This window comes from Ictidomys tridecemlineatus, chromosome 7, assembly GCF_052094955.1.
Source record: "Ictidomys tridecemlineatus isolate mIctTri1 chromosome 7, mIctTri1.hap1, whole genome shotgun sequence".
Lineage (NCBI taxonomy): Eukaryota > Metazoa > Chordata > Mammalia > Rodentia > Sciuridae > Ictidomys > Ictidomys tridecemlineatus.
Window position 1 is genome coordinate 163,691,882 of NC_135483.1, and position 19,239 is coordinate 163,711,120.

At 35.1% G+C, this 19,239-nt stretch overlaps 1 protein-coding gene across 2 annotated transcripts in view; it reads right to left on the bottom strand.

Annotated features, from left to right (window-relative positions):
• The window catches only part of Satb2 (SATB homeobox 2), a 178,698-nt gene that overhangs the window by 75,577 nt on the left and 83,882 nt on the right, over nucleotides 1–19,239 (bottom strand). For both annotated transcript variants that reach the window (XM_078017803.1, XM_078017802.1), the window contains one exon: nucleotides 17,917–18,019. In XM_078017803.1, the coding sequence (XP_077873929.1) occupies nucleotides 17,917–18,019 (103 nt within the window). The remainder of the gene's footprint in view (nucleotides 1–17,916; nucleotides 18,020–19,239) is intronic.

The window sequence follows — 19,239 nt, forward strand, 5'->3', positions numbered from 1 at the left end:
TGCTACCTTGTAATAAAAATCTCATATAAATACTATTATATCACTATGGATATTTTCATAGAAAATGTCTACTGTATAATATACTCATTTACCTCATTTGCTATTGCTTTTATAGGAAAGTTTAAGAAATGAATTTTTCAGTGATTGTGATATGCATTGAGATAAAAAAGAAATTTCATAAAATTCATAATAGCACCTTGAATTGTCATTGATTAAGGTTAACCCAATACCATGCCAAGAGAAATAAGCCAAATTCAAAAATTCAAGGGTTGAATGTTTGCTCTCATATGCAGAAGCTAAAGTAAAATAACAAAAAGGGAGAGGAAAGCTAGGATAACATAAAGAACCAATCAAATATAAATTAATAGACAAGGAAAAGGAAATCTAGTAGAGTAGAGGAAGAAGATTGGGAGAGGGGAAGGAGGATGGGAGGATAAACAGGGAAGGAAAATGGGGGAGTCATGAACTGAAATCAATTTCCATGATTATATGAGTTTGTAAGGATGAACCCAACTATCATGTATAACTATAAAGCTCTAACAAAAATAAATAAATAAATAAAGGGCCTTACAGTAAAAAATAAATCAATAAGTTTCTCCTCATTTTCCTGGTTAGCTATTAAATGTTATCATACTTTACTAAAGATTGAAAGATTAATCTTGAAAGAGAAGAAAAATTATATATCATAGATGTACAAATATAAGGCAATTTTACTTATTCCCCCAAGTTTAGGACAACAGGGGTCACCTCCTAGTCAAATCCTTATCTAAGCACTATATTACTATTTTATTATCTAATATAAAGTTTTGTTTGGAGAAAATATGTTGAGTTATAACAACTCCATTATCATTGGTTTTGAGAGCTTATAGGTATAATTTATCCATATCTGTTTTTGAGAGCAAATTTCAATAGTAATTATTTCTTACAATTCCAAATGTTCGATATGATTATACAAAAGTCTATTAAAGATAACATTAAGAAGCAATGTTTGGGGTGATTACATGCTAGGGATCAAAAGGATTCACCTGCAGGAAATGCTTTTTAAAAAGTTTATATACCATCTGATTCAAGATCATTGTACTGTCATGTGTAACTAATTAAAACAAATTTTTAAAAGTAAAAAAAACAATAATAACTGTCTCTCTATTACACAAATGACATTTGTAGTTTGGCACAGATTTTCTAGTGAAAGAATAGTAGTATTTTTACCAAAAAATATATATATATATATATATTGAGGTTCAAAAAATTAGGGTAGAAATTATGTGCACTGCAAAAATGGATGAGATGGCTCAAAACAGGAGATTTAGTAATGACAAATCACTGTTGCCAAATCACAAGTGAAGAATTTGAATAAAATCAATCAGTCAATAAAATCAATAAATGGAAAAAAATAGTATTTTTAAATTAGTATCTTATATAACATGATTTTAAAATATGTATAGGTAAGTAAATTAATATGTTAAAAATTTAGGTAGAAAAAGCTTATATATTTAAAATTTCTCATTGAAGAAAGAGGTAAATTCCCATATCTTGGAATTATAATATGTTATATTTATACATATTTTTTACTTCTTTAAAAAAATGATTTGGGGGGTAACTTTTCAATGAACTCCCAAATAAGTCAAAAGTTTACCTCACATTCCTTTAAGGGTTCAATTTCTAACTTAATCTTTTCAATGTAATTCATTTAGTTTACATATCACCTTTCCTTCATAAAGTTCAAGGTAAACAAATTGTTTAATCTTCTCCTCCAAAAGCATACATTTCCCAATCATTGTATTAATTAAACTTTAAAGTACATAGTCTTATAACCAAACCCAGCAAATGGTTAGGAGCCTTCAGATAAGGTAATCTAATACAGTCTCATTGAAAGGAATTACTATTATAATTTTCTTATTGAAAGAAGATGTAAAGAAACCATGAACTACTTCCAGAGTAAAGTCATATTTTATAGACAGAAACACCTGACTTCAGGTAAACACTTGATTCATTTGTGTTTGTTTGCTTGTTTTTTAATTCAAAGTAAAGATAAATTTAATATTAAATTGTTATGTCTTCATAACATAGTTTAATAGCTACTTAAAAAGCATAAACTTCCCTCTCTTATAGAATGCATTATTTTCAAAAACTTGATTACATTTGAGGGAGTTTAGTTTCTTGAGATATATCTAAAATAACATCACAACAAAAACCTCCATTCATACATCTAGTCATAATTGTGCAAGCAATTAAATGTATATGTTAAGAGTTCCATAAAACCTATATGAATGGGTGCAGTAAGATTCAGAATAATAATGTATTAAGCTTATGAGTAAGAATTACTCCTATCCTTATAAGTTCCTGGATTCTTTTAACTTAATATAGTTAAGAACTGTGAATGTGGAAGTATCCTTAGAGACAGGTAGTAACACCATTAAGTACTAACTAGTTCATAAATCTAAACGAAGAAGTATGCATGCAGGTGCTACCCACTACCCATCCAGGTAGGTTACAGCCAGAGAACTGCCTACAGAGGAACTGGGAGAGTGTAAAAAAACCTGACCAGTGCAAGGCACCAACTGCTTCCTTAAGCTTGGCCAGCTGGCTTTTCTTGTACAGTCATTACTTCCAAATTTTTATAAAAATTCTGAATTTAAACATGATCTCTCCTAATTTTTATGTTTTGGCAACTAAGTTCACTTTCAAAATACAGCCCAAACCAAACATTTCTGATTGTTAAATCCAGTTCAAGAGCTATCAGTTTTTAAAATTCCACCTAACAGACTAACAACACACCTTATGATTTTCAGTCCCTGACAATTCTACCAATCAAAGTCAGGTCTTTTTGCTTCTAAAATATATAGGAGGAAGAAAAAAAAAAAAAACCATCATCCCGACGTTAAGAATGCCTAAGGATCAAATGCTCATCAACAGGCTGCACTGCACCCCCGCTGACCAAGGCAGCATATGATTTCAGTAATGGGTTGCACAGATTTTGCCTAATCTGAGAAACCTTCTCATTTACTTCTAGCTGGCACTCTTATAAAAATAACATCAGAACAATATTTTTAGCCTCTTAAGTTACAGCAGGTGAAATACAAGTGCTCTTAAAAAATAAAAAGGAAGAAAGAAAGCATCAGAATGTGCCAGATTCCCCATCCCCCACTGAAAATAAAGTGAGAACATCACTACTTCTTTTCCTCTTTTCTTTCCTCCCTTCCTCCATTCCTGCTTTTCTTTCTTCTTCCTCTCTTTCCCCACTCTCTTTTTCTGTCTCCTTTATGCTTTCCCTTCCTTCTCTCTAAATAATTAGAAAGTCATCACCAGGGCTGGAGCACAGAACCCACTGCAGCACCTGGTTTTCTTTCTCCTTTTTCACTGTCATGGAAAACCCCATGTTAAGTCTGTCTGAAACCAAACCAAGAGCAACGTGGCTCTGAGGCTCACTGAGTCCCTGCAATGTTCAGCCATAGATCAGAAGTGGTAAAAAACAGTGAAGGATAAAAAGTTCTGTTCTCTTTCACAAGGGGAAGCACCCCAAATAAAGTCAACAGACTGAAAGAAACGTGAAAAACACAACCGCTTCCAGGGCTTTTAAATCCGAGCTGCGTTTTCATTCACAGTGAGCTTGATTCAGCTGTGGCCAACTCCTGCAGGAGACTGTTGGAGCACAAAGTGCTGGAAAGTCCCCAGACAGGACACAGCTTGGGGAGCTGTCCAGGAAAGGGGGCCCCCCAAATGCTTCTAGGCCTAGTAGCTGCAAGGCTTTTTGTAGTGACTTCCAGCCTCTGAGAAAGGCTCCCAGCCCAGCAGCCTTGTAGGCAAATGGTTAGATCTGGAGACTGTTCAGCCTTCTGCAAAACTCAAGAGTTCCAAAAGGCACTTCCAGATTGCTCTAAGCTGTCTGTGACTTCGTGAAAACTAAAGAGAATGGGCCACCATTCTCTAAACACCACCTCCCCCCACCACACACCAAGGACTGTGCCATTTAACTTCAAAGTAGGTGGGGCCTTTGTAGCTGGTTATTAGATTGAGGGGTAGGGGGGCTCCTAAACCCCCACCTAGTTCTAAGTTAGAACTTGATGTTCTAACCAAGAGTACCCAAGCACCATTGGCTATTCAGATACGCGTGATTCATGGCCATTCACAGAAAGTTACACACCTCCTCAGGGATTTATCTGCATTACAATTAAAAAAGACATTTGATCCAAAAATCTCTTTTTAAAAAAAAAAAAATTTCAAGCAATGTTACTATCCAGGAAATCAAACCAACTATTTATTTTAAATATCGCAAATCCCAATACATAGTTACATATTTTAAGTTATTGCAAAAACATTTTCAACACACACACACACACACACACACACACAGTATTATATGCCAATGTTCTAAATATTCTGGCACTTAACTCATTTTATTGCAAATTCTTTATTGCAGTTCTGGGTAAATATCTTTTCAGCTGTCAGGAAAGATGTATGGCTACAAACAGAAATTTCATGGCTAAACTGCCAGGGTTCGAATCCCACCACTGTAATTTGGGAGATGTGAAGTAGCCTTGGCAGGTTACTTAACTTCCCTGTGCCTTAGTCTCTTCATATACAAAGTGTGGGTCAATAATTGTTACACCATAAAGGAAAGTTACATAGATTAAATGAGTTAATGTATGTCAATACTTAGAACACACAACATACACAGTTCAGGTCTTTGCGTCACAGAGGCTCAAAGTGTGATCCTTCAGTATGAGTAACATCTGGAAGGCAAGTAGAAATACTAATTCATGGGGTACAAATCCAAATCTCTTAGGGTTCTTATGTGTGCTAAGTTATTGGTAGGTACACTAGAGTTTGAGAATCAATGAGGTATATTGCCTTTGCTTTTATATTGTCCTTTCAGATTATTCCAGATGCTTTTAACTGTCAAATGACTTTTATGTGTGCTAAAGTTTGAGACTCATTACACTGTATTATCTTTGCTTTAATGTTGCTGTCTTTTGAGATTATATCAGACACAATTGACATATTCCATTTTTCTCTCATCCCTAAATATACTAAAGATTTAATCTTACTGAATTTTAACTATGTTAAAAATGTAGCTAAGCATATTTTAAAATTTCTCTATAACTTCAGAAGAAGTACTGATTTCGACCTGGTGTTAAACGGCTATTCAAGACCAAATCCTACTTTCAAAGGTGCGGGATCTGAGACAGTATGAGCTTCCCTGGGCACTAAACCTTCCTAAGGCAGGTTTCCTACCAAGAGTGGCAAATGAAAACCTGATGTCTTTCTTACCTCAGTACCTAATACACCTCTTTCAAACTGCACTCTTGGTAGGAAACATGCCTTTCAAACTCCTTGCCTTAGGAAAAATCTTAACTCAGAATTCTAAGGGAAAAGTTTAGATGATCTGTAGTATTTTGCTAAAAATCTTTGTTAAAATGATATTATAAATTTCATAAATATTTGTGTAATTATGATTAACAGATAAAGCATCACACTCCAAAAATTTTTATTAGGATATTCTGACCAATGTCTACTTTCTTCCAAAATATCATCTAAAGAAATGCAAACTTTTCTTTTGGTTCAAGTAACTAGGACATGTCATATCACTTTTGAAAATAAATCCCTATAATTTCTCTCATTATCAAAATGGAATCCTAGGCCCCATGATATATGCAAAAATAAGTTGCTATTCATTTTCTCCAAATAAAGCTTAGAAGTTCATATTCGGACCTTTGAAATAGGAGATAGAATAGATGAGAGGTGAAATGACATATCTCACAACTTTTTTGAAATTAATTTTATAGAAATACATAGTTTTCAGTTTCAAAACTTAATATGAATTAAAAATTGAAAAAAATGAGGATGTTTTAAATGTATGTATACTACATTTATATCAATCCAAAGAGAGACAGAAAGCATTTGTTGTACTTGTAAAGGCAAATGTGTAATGGCTTGCTTTTGATTTTCCAGAGAATGTGGAGGCATTAAAAATGTCCTAACTGTATATGTACACACAGACACACATTTTTTCCTCTTCAATTTAGTGCTTCCCTCACATAAATTTCATTATTTTTATAACATCTATTTACTATCAACGCTATGCAAAGTAGACATAATAAAATTTCAATGTTCGAAATATACTCCAGTGACTTAAGTGCCTCAAAGTATGGTTTCTGAGGAGAATTTATGAGCAAAAGGAACAGAATCTAATTGGCACAAATGCATGTCAATCGCAGCAAGACAGCACAGGATAGGTGGAAAGAAGAGCAAACAGAGCTTTCTGCCATCTGGATTCTAATTGGGTGATTCTGGGGATTACCTGTAAATTGGTTTTATAGTCACCTTCTAGGTTACTTATCTAATATCATATTAAAGAGCATTACTGCTAGTGTTTTCAAAACAATTCTTCCTCAGAATATATGCTTCTTGATTCTTAAGCAAGAGTTTAAGACTTTTCCTAAGACATCTCTCTGAGAAACTCCCCATTACAACAAATACAACACTAGCTAGTGTGCTGGTAATAAAAGTAGTAGCTGTAGTAGTGTTAATGGTCTTGCAAGTTTATCAAATAATGCTAAAAAGATAGCTAATGTTTCCAAAACTATGATCCTAGTGTTTTGATGCAAACCTTAACACAGTTGCTTTTGTGAAATAGCCCCTGGAATTTGTCCATAGTTATAATGTGTGGAAAGTAATGAATTGGGTAAAAGGCATGAGAAATTTACAGAATCTCTGGCCTATGGATTTTTCTTTAAGCCATTAAGACGCTTATGCAAATGTAAACGGATTAGCATGAATGAGTGCTAATGGATTCCTTAATAAGATAACACTCTAGTATTCCCCAGAACCTCTCTTAGAAACCCTGGCTAAAAGAATATAGCCAACACCCCCCCCAAAAAAAAAACACCCAAAAACAAAAACAGCAGAAGTTCTCTGTAACTACTTCAACCTCAGAAAGTCATCTGCAAGTGGTTACTGAGGTAAGACAGACAACAGGTTTGCATGTGGCACTCTTTGTAGGAAACCTGCCAATCAAATCAGTAATTTTGAATTGGTATCCAAACCTTTGAGCATAAAAAGCAGACAATCTTGAGCATATGATTGCCTGTATTTCCAAATCTTTACCCCTTGTTCCCTGCTCTTCCCCTCCAAGCCCCAACACCTTGGAGACCAATTTTAAAGAAAATTATACTGTCCAATATCAGAGAAGTTAAAAAAAATCTGTCAAATGTAGATAAATATTTATGGGTATTTAAAATGAATAGGGCTGCCAGCTATAGCCTTATAAATAGAATAAACAAATCACATGGCCAGTGAACTAGTTTGGGGGGATTGTTTGTTTATTTGTTTGTTTTGTCTTTTTCTACATAATTCAAAGTCAAGTTCTCAGGGACTGAATGTTTTCACAAGTATTTATTAATGGATCTCCTTTAGGAAAAAAAAAAAGGCTTTCTTTAAATGCAGGAATTTTCATATCTATAAACCTAATACACCTCTTTCAAACTCCACTGGCATTTTGGGTATCATCAAGTCCTACCATTTACATAATAGCTGAGGCAGGGAACTTAAACTTTCTATATATTGTTGTTATTTAATTCCTTCAACAACTATATAACCCAGCTATTAACATCCCCACATAATTGAAGAAGTAGAAATTCAGAAAAACTGGTGTCACAAACCTTAAAGGTAAAGACAGAATTAAAAGAAAAAATTCAAACTTGTGTCTTTAAGGCACTAAAGCCTGTCTCCTACTGCTTAAGCTAAGCTTACCAAGTTGGGGCACAAGACCATTAATAGTTTTAGGGTTTGGGTCAGGACCAAATGACTTCCTTTCAGACCAATTCTGCTTTCTGTTCGTATGTGTGCACGCACACAAGTATGTGATATGTACATGCATGTGTGACATGATAAATGGATGAATTATCTGAATGGTAAGAGCTCAAACTGAGATACACACACACACATACACACACACACACACAAAATTTAAGTTATTTATCTAAGTAACCCTCTTGTGAATCATTCTGATGTGACATAGAGTGAGAAGGCTGGTCAATCCTAAAACATGGTGAAACCACTGTTTTCTCAATAATTCAATCATCTAATCACAAATAAGATTATTCACATTTTTGTTTAATTCATGTGAAAAATATTTATTAATCAATTACTATATGCCAAGAGTGATGGCAGCCCCAAAAGATACAGTACTGGATAATATCAGCTTTTTAAAAAACCCTCCATCTATATTTTTGTTTCAGATAAGTTAACTATTTGGAACATGTTTCTGAGCCTATACTATCTGCCTATGATTTAAAGTAAATTTCTACTTGATAATAAAATACCTATCTTGTCAGTTTACTAGCAATCCATTCTACTTATCTACAACACAAATATACACTAATTGTTTTTATTTTTACATATTCCCCATACACACATTTTTTTTCCATAAGTCAGGAAAGCTTTGTCCCACAATGAGTGTCAGAGCACAAAATCCCAACCAACTGATAAAATACACAAATCACACAACCAAGAGCTTTGGCAAGTGCTTTACAAAGTAAAGAGTGTTTCTATAAGTAAAGAGTGTTTCTTTGAAACAAGTAGCCAACAATAAATAAACTATGGTAAACACACTCATAGAACATGGCAATAGCTTGAGAATCTCAGGCAATCCCAACAAACTCACATATGATTGAACTATATTAAAGTGACAATCTACAAGTTTGACCCATAAAAATGGCAATTCTGTACGATTCAACCTGGTGTTTATTTTGACTCCTATCTCTGAGCTGGGCTACCTATTAACACTAAACAAACTTATTGTTCCACCCTCCAAAGTCTTTCAAATTATTCTTATTATTAATTTTTTTAAATGTAAATATAATACTAATTTCCCTGGTAAAATATAACAACATATCATCTTTGTATATTAAGTATACCCAGTTGCAATAAATACTTGTGATTTATTCTCTTCTAGTCAATAACTGTTAGGTAAGAAATCAATTAATCATATGAAAACCATTTTCTGTTAATACAAATATGGACAGACATGATTGCAGAAGCCAGATCTAACATGCTGTATCTTTCAAATATAAATCTACACCATTAAAACAAATGACTGAAAAATCCTATTACCAGAAGAGTTCACTAAATATAATTAAAGAAAATATTTAGGAGTCTAAAAGAGCTGAAGGATAAAAGGCGTAAGGGACACTAAGTCTCTCAGGACTACCAAATCTAAACATCTTTTTTTCTCTAAATTTGTTAAAGAGAATCTGTCTCTGGGTTGAGAACTTGCCTGCAAAGTCTCTGCCTAGAGCGAGATATTCAGAGCCAACTTGTTAACTCCTAATAAAACAGCCGTAAGTGAGGTATATCAGCCAGCATTGTGACATACCATATGACTGGTTTTCTTAGGTGTATTTTCCCCTTATTATCAACTTCCTTTTTCCATCATATTAAACTCTACACAAACATATATAGCCACTGTAAAGCAACTGGAGCCGGGACACCTCTGTTTCTTTGGCAATGAAAACTCATAGGGTCCATTATGTTCCATGGAAAAAGTGAGCATTGTTCACCTTTATCCTGCTGCAATCTCCACCTTCTGGATGCAACAGTATTGTCCCTTCTGGTTGCAAATAATATTTGATCACAGTCTGATAGCCTTGATCATTTCAAGTATTCCTTTAACTGTATAGGTGAAAGCTACTTACATCTAATGAAATCTTTATTTTTTTCTCTTCATTTTAATCTGAAGCTATGATTCCTAAGGTGCATTTAGTACATGATGTTGCAGAAACTTAACATTATCGTTAAAAAGTATTCTGCCATTACTACTCAGCACTCTATGCATATTAATTCTTTAATTCAACCTATTGAGCAAAATTAATCAGGACAATCAACCTATGATTCATTCTTTTCCATAGATCAATCTCTCTAATATTATAGGACTTAAAGATTTTAGGTCATTATTTTTAGAAAAAAAAAAAACCAGTATATTAGCTGGAAAAAAAACTCAAAGGGATGTACCTAATTTGTACTTAATAAGGCATTACTGTCCCTTTAGATGGAATTGACTAATATTAAATCTCAGCCCAATAACTAATTAATAGAAAAGGAAAAATGATTCTGATTTACAATTTGCTAAGGACAGCTGCCAAAATTAAACAAGCAAAGATTTACTTTTTCTTTTTTCTGTCAATTGAGAAATCAGATAACAAATAAGATTAAATACAATATAAGGTATACAAAAACACACTCAAATAATTCCATCTACTTAAATTCCATTCTATTCATATTTAATAAATACCTACAATATTCAAGGTCCCAGGTTCACAGGAACTTGGAGGGCATAAAATGAATGCACCCTCAATCCCATGTTCTTTCAAGGAGCTTCTGGCCCAGAAGGAGGATAAGCCAAGAATAAAAATTACTACAGTAAATGGAGCTTAGAAAGGTTACAGCTTGAGAGGCCCAATTAGAACTTAGTCTGATTTTGTTCTACAAATGATTCAAGAGTCAAGGCCATTTCCCTGGGAGTTTAGGACTCCAAGGTCAGATAAATTCTTGCAAAGGGCAAAATGAAGGCCTGTATCAGTTGGGGAAATAGCTAAACAACTGTCTCCATGAGGCAATGTGATCTCAGTGCTTGCATATGAGAACCCTTTGGGTAAGAGCTTCAAGTACCTTAAGGAGTTTACACCACCTCCCAGCTTTTAACTTTGCAAATCAACTGAAGAATAAAAGATAACAATTTTTATGCAATAGATCAAGAAACCAAGAGATGTCTCTGATTTATCTTCCTGGTTCTCCCCCAAAAGAGGATATCTCTATAACCATGCCAGATTTTAAATTAAATTAGGCATTTCCTGTTCTATGTACAAAACCTCTCATTCTACATCTTTGTTGATTCTTGGTCAGGCAACACCATATCTTTGTTTTTGAGTTTCTGGTTTTGTTTCTGAGTAGGACAAATGGAAACATAAAAGTAGGAGAAATCCAATGAATACTACAAGAGAGAAATTGAATTAAAGAGACCTGGCCCACTATAAATCCTTACCCAGGTCCCCTGAGTTCACCTCTCTGGTGCTTCCCCATTGCTTCCCACACAGGCTCTGTCCAGTGTCTATTTCAGATGTCTCACCAAGCCCCAACCCAACTACCTCTCCTTCACTGCAAAATCATCATGACCCTCCCAACCCCCAAAGCAAAGTACATCTGTGCCTCTGATCCCAGATCCCACGTACTCTTGCCTCCTCTTCAAAAGGAGAGGATTGACTCCAATCCCTTTTTGCTAAGAATCAGCTACACCTAACCTTTAGATTCCTCCCTTGCTGAGTCAGCATCTAGTGACTTCACTTTCTTCCACTTCTGCCCTTCTTTGAAGCACCACTTCCCTATTCTCAGCAGGGAAGCAGCTTCCCCCAAGGCCATTCCCACCAGCATGCCCACATCTTCTCTCCAGCTCCCTCCTGTTGGCAGGTTCACCAACACTTTCTCACTGGTGAACCATGGACCCTTGGCTTCCACAGCATCTCACTCTCTCTTGACTCAGTTCATGGGCTTTTTCATCTCATAGCCGTCACCACCCCCACACCCAGCTATGCTCTACTGTTGATTTTTACCAACTGCTGTAGTTTGGATATAAATGTCTCCCAAAGGCCCATGTGTTGGAGGCTTGGGTTCTCCGGAGTACTGCTACTGAAAAGTGGTGGAGCTTTTAAGAAGTGGAAGGTCTTCAGGTGTGTGGGTGGGGTGGGGGGTGCCCTTGAAAGGGATAATGGAACCCCAGAACTTTCCTCTTTCTCTTTCTTTTGGTCGCTGGCCATAAGGTGAGCAGTTTTGCTTCACCAGTACTTCTGCCATAATGGGCTTTCTCATCACAGGCACAAAAGCTACATGGCCAACTAACCATAGATTGAAACATCCAAAGCTGTGAGCTAAAATAAACATTTTCTCTTTTAAGTTGATTATCTCAGGCATTTGTTACAGTGATGGAAAAGATTACAGAATCATGATAAATGGGCAACCTCTAAACATGCTGTGCTCTTTTTCCTCCCTGTAAAACTCTACTACTCATTCTTCAGGTATAACTCATGTGCTACCTCGCCCCAACTATCTGGGCCCCCTGCAAACCTAACACCCAACTTCCACTGCACTAGTTTATACCACTGCTATATATTTATGGGGCTGCTTTTCTGGCTAGAATAAGCAACACAGTTAGAAGGAGGAACCATGTCTTACATGTTTCTGGCTGTCTCTCACTGCTTTTAGGTTGCCTGCAGAAGAACTTGCTGAAGGTCTGTTTAATTAAAGTTGTTTATCATGACTATAATTTTTTTAAGGAAGTCCTAAGTAATGTTCCCTACTATAATCCCACCCTTAGAATCCTGCCAGGCATATAAAAGAATGCCCAAACTTACTTTTAAATGATAAAAATGTGTGTCGTATGATAAATGATTTCATAGAGGATATAGGCTTTTAGAAACCAAGAACTTCTACTTCTTTCAAATAATAAGTATGTGTAATGGATGGATGGGAGGTAGAAAAAAGGGATGAAAACAGATAATTTTCCCATCCTATTTCAACATGCATTTAAAATGGTAATATAAAGATATTATATATATAAAATGTTTGTCTCTTTTAATCAACCAACACATCATTAACAAACTCATACTTCTTTGAACATTTATAAATAAATACATTAAGGCCGAAGAAGCAGCTACCGAGCTAAAAGGAACTTTTTAAGATCCAAGCCAGGAAGGGGTCCATGTGTGAACTGAATGTGCAAGGCATTCCTTGCACACCATTTTCCTACTTGCTGACACCACCGATAAGCTTCTCACTGGAGGGCCACACAGTTTACGTGGATAATGAATATATACCAGGGATTGTCACAGGGCAAATGAACAAGGCTCTTCTAAATGGTGGAAAGCCAGCAAGATGGAAAATGGCTGGTTGTGGAAGTAATGTTTCTATTGTTGTAAATCCGATATTTATACAAAACTCAAAGAACTGGATGTTGGTATTAGTCTCTGCAAGGAACAATACAGGCCGAGAGCAGACAAAGTTCCTAGCAGGATACCTTCATTTAGATCTGAAGGTGAAAGCAAATTTCTTTCATGACTCAAGAATTAGGTAGACAAAAGTAAGTTACTTTTACCTCATCAGAGCTAAACAACAGCAGAGGCAGAAGTACCGAGAGCTGATTAAAGGCATTGTCCTGACCGCCCATCCCACCGTGGCTAAGCAAGGGCTGCCTTATGGAACCAGGTCAGGGGACATTGATTTCTCTATTCAACTCTGAGGCACCACTTTGTAAATGACACAATCATTTTTGGGGACAAGAGGTGCTTTAAATGTGGTAACATTATATCATTTCAGCTATAATGATCATAATTACTTATTTCTTTTAATCACAACCCACTTAACCACTTTAGTACAGAAGACTAGTTCAAGGAGTTTAATTTTCATTCAACATCTAATCTTTGTGTTTACTGAAACCCTTCATGGGCTTTGTTTACCGTCTGCTTGCTGGCCTGGACGTTTGATCTTGCAAGACTAGATCAGACAGGGTCAGATAAAATACTGATTACTAGAATAAACCAGGCTCAGGAAAGTAACACTGGCTTTTAAAACTGCTTTTGTCCTGTATTTTTAATTTTTTTTTTTTGCGCAAAATAAGCTCAAATAAACAAATAAGATTTGAAGAAAACACAATCAAGGGTTCTTGAGAAATGACAGAGAAAAAACGTGATGGGAATAATTTTTCACCTTGGACAAAATACAGGATTTGGTTAGGTCTATTCATTCTGATGATATTATTTTATGACACAAATAATTTTATGATAGCCACCAGTATTTATGTGAACTTTGAGTAACCCTTTAATTCTTGATACATATTAAATACTTCAGGTTGACCCCACCACACCAAAGACGATAATTCATTTTGCTTTCAGAAATAAAACATTTTTGATGAAAAATATTTTAAATATAAAATTATTTCTTTTAACTTATTATTAGGCTACATTTAAAACATATATCATCATTGTTAAAATACTTTTCTTATTTCCCCTGCAAAAGTAGATTGCCATAAGAGTATGATTTTGGTGGTATGGCATATATAAATACCTCTTAGTTTCATAAAAATGATGGGACAAATTCACATCTAGAGCTCATACAAAAGAACAGTGGGTAAAAATCAATGGGGTAAATCCCTCACAATACCAAGACCTCAAAATAATTTTGTAATACCATGAATGTTTCTAGACGTCTAGGATTATCTGTGTGTCCAACACTAAATCTCCTCAATATTAAGCAACTTTTGTTTTTTGCTTCTAGACAAAATATATTTTCCCTTATACTTGGGAGTTTATAAATTCTACATGATAAAATCTAGACCAGAAGCAATGCTAGGATAAGATGAGTGGCAAATTTAGTTAGTTAGTTAGTTAGTTAGGTACTGGAGACTGAACCCTAGGGCACTTTACCACTGAACTAAATCTCCAATCCTTTTATTTTTTATTTTGGGACATGTCTAAGTTGCTTAGGGAATTGCTAAATTGATAAGGCTGGCCTCAAACTTGCTATCCTCCAGTGTCAGCCTCTGGAGTTGCTGGGATTTCAGGGGTATGATACCACACCCAATGATGGGTAGTAATTTTTAGAAAATGTTGTCTATACCAGCCAATCATTCCATCCATCCCTCCATTTCCTTCAACATGGAAAACTACCGGAAAGCAGGTTCATGGTCTCAGATCCTGAACTCAGAGTATACAAATTCTGTCTCCCCATCTTTCCTAAAGTATCATTAATGTTAACTCAAATGTCTGTGTCAACTTTGATTGTCTTTGAAATTAAAGAAAAAGGGTAAACAGAATGTGCTTTTCTGTGATCACTGGGGAAAATAAAGTTAACATTCTAAGCCAAACCAATTTAGGACTTTTTAAAGAATAAGTGTAAATAGTTTAGCTGTAATAACAACAAATTCAAAAAATGCACATTAAAATGTTTACTTCAAAATTTAGACAATTCCATTTGTATATAGTTTTTACATCTGTTTTTAATGATATCAAATTATTGATTGTTCATTTTTCTCATATTTATTTAAGCATTAACTATAGAATTTGCAATCTGATCTTTTTTTTTTAATCCTTCCAGTAGACTTTTATTTTTGCCAGGTTTTAGTCATATTTACTTTGATCTTTCAGAGTATATAATTATTTTACTGTTTATTTATTTCTATGAAAAAAGAAAAAAAATTGACCTAGGAGATCTATATGTGGCAATTTGTAACAGAATCACATAGCTTATGTTTAGGAAGTCATGGTTTTGATTAAGAAGCAAACCATTTAGTTCCCACTGTTTTATTAAAACAGACATTAGCAGATAATAGGAAACATATTTAACAATGTAGTCTGCATTTACTTTGGGACATCAGTAAGCTGGCTTGAGGTTTTCTCCTACACTGAATATCAGGCATGGTAGATGCAAGCGGATAACTCTGGGGTAGAAAAGTAAAGGAGGAGCCAAGGAGGTACTTGGAACTCTGACTTCTGGGTTCTAAGGAGGAGCCCCAAAGTAGAATTCTAGTTTTCTCACTACTCATTTCCAGACTTGGAATTCATTACTTCTTTTATTTCAAAAATGGATGGGAGCAAACGAGCTGTTCAAACCAAACCATTACTTCCCCACGAGAAATGGGTCCCACGAGGTAGGAACTCCCACTGTGACATCTATTCCCTGCAAGAAGCATCTAGCAAATGAAACATTCCCATCTTGGTCCAATACTTCCTTTTTTCTGAGGGTCGAAAGTTAATAAAACACACTTCTATGGGTGTTTATTCTCTGTACACCATTATACCTGTCATGAATTCTTTGTTTTTCCTCCCACTCCCTTGGTTGATGAATCAACACCACTTGAACTGTTTTATGGCAGCTTGTGTTTACTTCACACATACCTTAACCTTCCCTTTTCTCCTCCTACTGACACACACACAGACACACACACTTCTCAACAGTAATGACTAGCTCCATCTCTTTGAATAGCATGTGTACACAGTGTCTGACAGCCTCTTCAGGCGTGGATCCTTGACCTACTGAATGAAATCAAGGTCTCAGTCTGCTTTTATGGCACTTAAAGATTTAACTGTGCATTTACTATCTTAAAAAAATATAAAGCTTGAAGAATTCAATCTCTAAAAAAGAAGAGACATGAGTGTTAATGTACACACACACACACACACACACACACACACACACACACACACACACACCGTGGTGGTAATTCTGAAAACAGTGAAGAGTTTTCAGTCTTTCCGAATATGGAATTATACTCTAGCATATTAAAAGAGGACTCTTCTTTTCGCTTATCACAAAAGTTAATGGGATCTAACAAATGACCTTGAAGCTGTGTGATTCTTTTGAGTTTTAGTCAAAGAGGATATGTTCAAGCACTTTAACAATCCAATTTTAAAAGAAAAATTGGGAGGCAACACTTACAGAAAAAGAAACCCTTCTGAACCACTCAATTATGTCTTATAACGAGGAGTTATTCATCTTCTCCTACACAAGGGTCAAGTATTAATATTCTAAAGCATGTTCCCAAACCAGACTCTAAAGGGCTTTAAGAATTTTAGAATACCCTGAAAAGGAATGGATCTTAATTCAATTTTCAGGGCACTTAATTTCTCCTGGGTAGTTCAACATTTTGACTTTTCTTTTAAATTATATATTTAGCATAAAATGCTTTCCTTTATCATCAGCAATATGCCAATGTATATGAAGCTCAGTTCCTCAAAAGATAACTGTGTGAACAAGCTTCCAAACACTCAATAGCCAACAGCATTACTTTAGTAGGCTGACCCCTTTGAGGATGCCTGCAGGTGGTCAAACAAATAAATTCATCATTTACTTTTACCTGCTCACCACAAATTGTCCTGTGGCACTTAGATGGGGCAGTGAGCTCTCAATCAGCTATGAATACCAACAATACAACATGATAGACACAGTCATTGTCATGCAAACTATGGATTGGATGGACCCTCAAACACCAATGCTACAAAAATACCCCCAATTCCCTCAGAAATTGGTCACACTCATCTTAAGTGGAATGAGAGTAATAGAATCTTTCTAACATTAATATATTTGCAAAGGTAAAATATCCCTGATACGTTTAAAGAACAATGGGTGATACAAATAGCATGCTATTGCTGCATTTTTCAGGACCAAACATAATTCCATATACAATACATTATTTCTTGTCCTACTACTAGTACTATTAATTATTATTATAGTATTATAGCTACTAATTATTAAGTGATTGTGCCAATATTATCTTATTTTGTCCTCACAACTACCAGTAACTTGAAAATTTTCATTATTTTGAATTTGAAGATGAAGAGAGTCTTGATGAAGTTAAATAATTTGCTCAAGTTCAGATAGCTGTTAAGTGTAAGAGATCTGAACACAAATCTGTTAAAGTATATAGCCCTTGTTTTAGTCACTGCTCAGAATGGTCTCTGAAAGAACACATTGTCAAAATTACATTTCTGACCAAAGATCTCCTGATGCTGTGACAGTTGTTCCAGTTTGATAATCAATAATCAAACCATAAGTGCTGATTTAACCTAAAATAACTGCTTTTATATTTCCATTCTAAGGGATTTTGGCCTTTGCAATTTTCACTGATAAAAGCTACCAACTTAGTACATTATGCTAAGAATTTTATTTTTAGTTTTAATACCATCTTAGTTTTCAGAGAGCCAATATAGATCTCATGACAGAAATATTAGGAATCTTGCCTTTATAAAAACTATATAGTATGTATGTGTGTGTGTACATGTACACAAAATCTGAAATTAGCATATATTCCAACAACAACTCATTGACCTAAGAATCTAAAAATAGGCTTTAAAAACAAAAATTTCAGCTTACCTTTAATCTTCTTATATTTTTTATACCATCTCCCAAACTCCTGGCACTTGGTTGCTGACACATTGGCATAATATGTGCTATTTACAATGGATGAAATCATACTCTGAAAAGAAGGAAAATAATAGTAATTTTTTTCAAATATACAAATACTCCTTTTTAAGAACCAGAGATTGGAGCCCACACGGATCTTCTTTGTCTTTTTACCTTGAAGCATTTATTCTGAAAACTAAACCATTTAACCTCAAATATGATGACCTGGATTCACTATTCCTTAAGCTTATATTTATATAATGACAGTGCTTTTTCCAAAAGCCAACCCTGGGCCAGTATCAAAAGATGAAGAGGGCAGGACACGCAGATTAAATGCAAAGGGGAAGAACAGTTGTGATTGAGGAACCAGAGCAAAAGGTGAGATCATATGCTCCTGCATCCGTAATCCAAATAATGCCTTTCAGATGTTTCTGTTCCGCTTCCAACTGCAACAAGCTTACACAGCCAAGAATCTGAGAACATCCGTGCTACACACTGCAGAACAACATTTAGGAAAATAAGTTAAATTAATATAATTTATAGAAACGTGTGATTAGCACTCGTGTGAAAATTCACCAAATGAAAAAATTAACAGTCCTATTTTAGAGCAGGGGAAACTAAACCTAACACTTGTTCTGTGTTTCAACCAAAAAGGAATCAAAGCTAAACTTCCTGAGTTGCTTACGTATATGATTCCTCCTTGCTCTTCATCCTTGTCTCCCTCCTCAGATCAACTCCTCAGTTGATGTGTGTTTAACTGGAGTTAGAAGGAAAGCAAATGAGAGAATAACCTGATTTAGCATAGAAAAACTAATATTATAATTGTATACCTTGAACTCAATGTCCTACAGAGACATACTTGCCAACGATATGGCACGTCTGGGCCAACATAGGTGGTGGGTGTCAACTTATACCTGAATCAACTGTGATATCATATGTGTATGCTTTAGATATAGATTTTATTTTTGTAAATTTTCGTCTGAAAACAAAAGAGTGTGAACAACTCAAGAGACCCAGATGACCTGCATGAGATTTAATATTTTGCCTTGAAATCTCATCTGTCTCGAAAATGTTATCCCCAGACATGCAGCAGTTCAGAGGAATCTTAGAACTTCTAATGACATTTCTACAAAGTAGTAGAGATAAAAAGGATAACAATAAATCAAGTCCATGGCAAGTTATTTACCAGGAGGTTCAAACAACAGACCGACATAGACTCCCATTTAAAACATCAGACTTACTTTCTTTCATAATCACTATGCAGCACCAGTAGAGGTGGGGGCTCCTAATTCA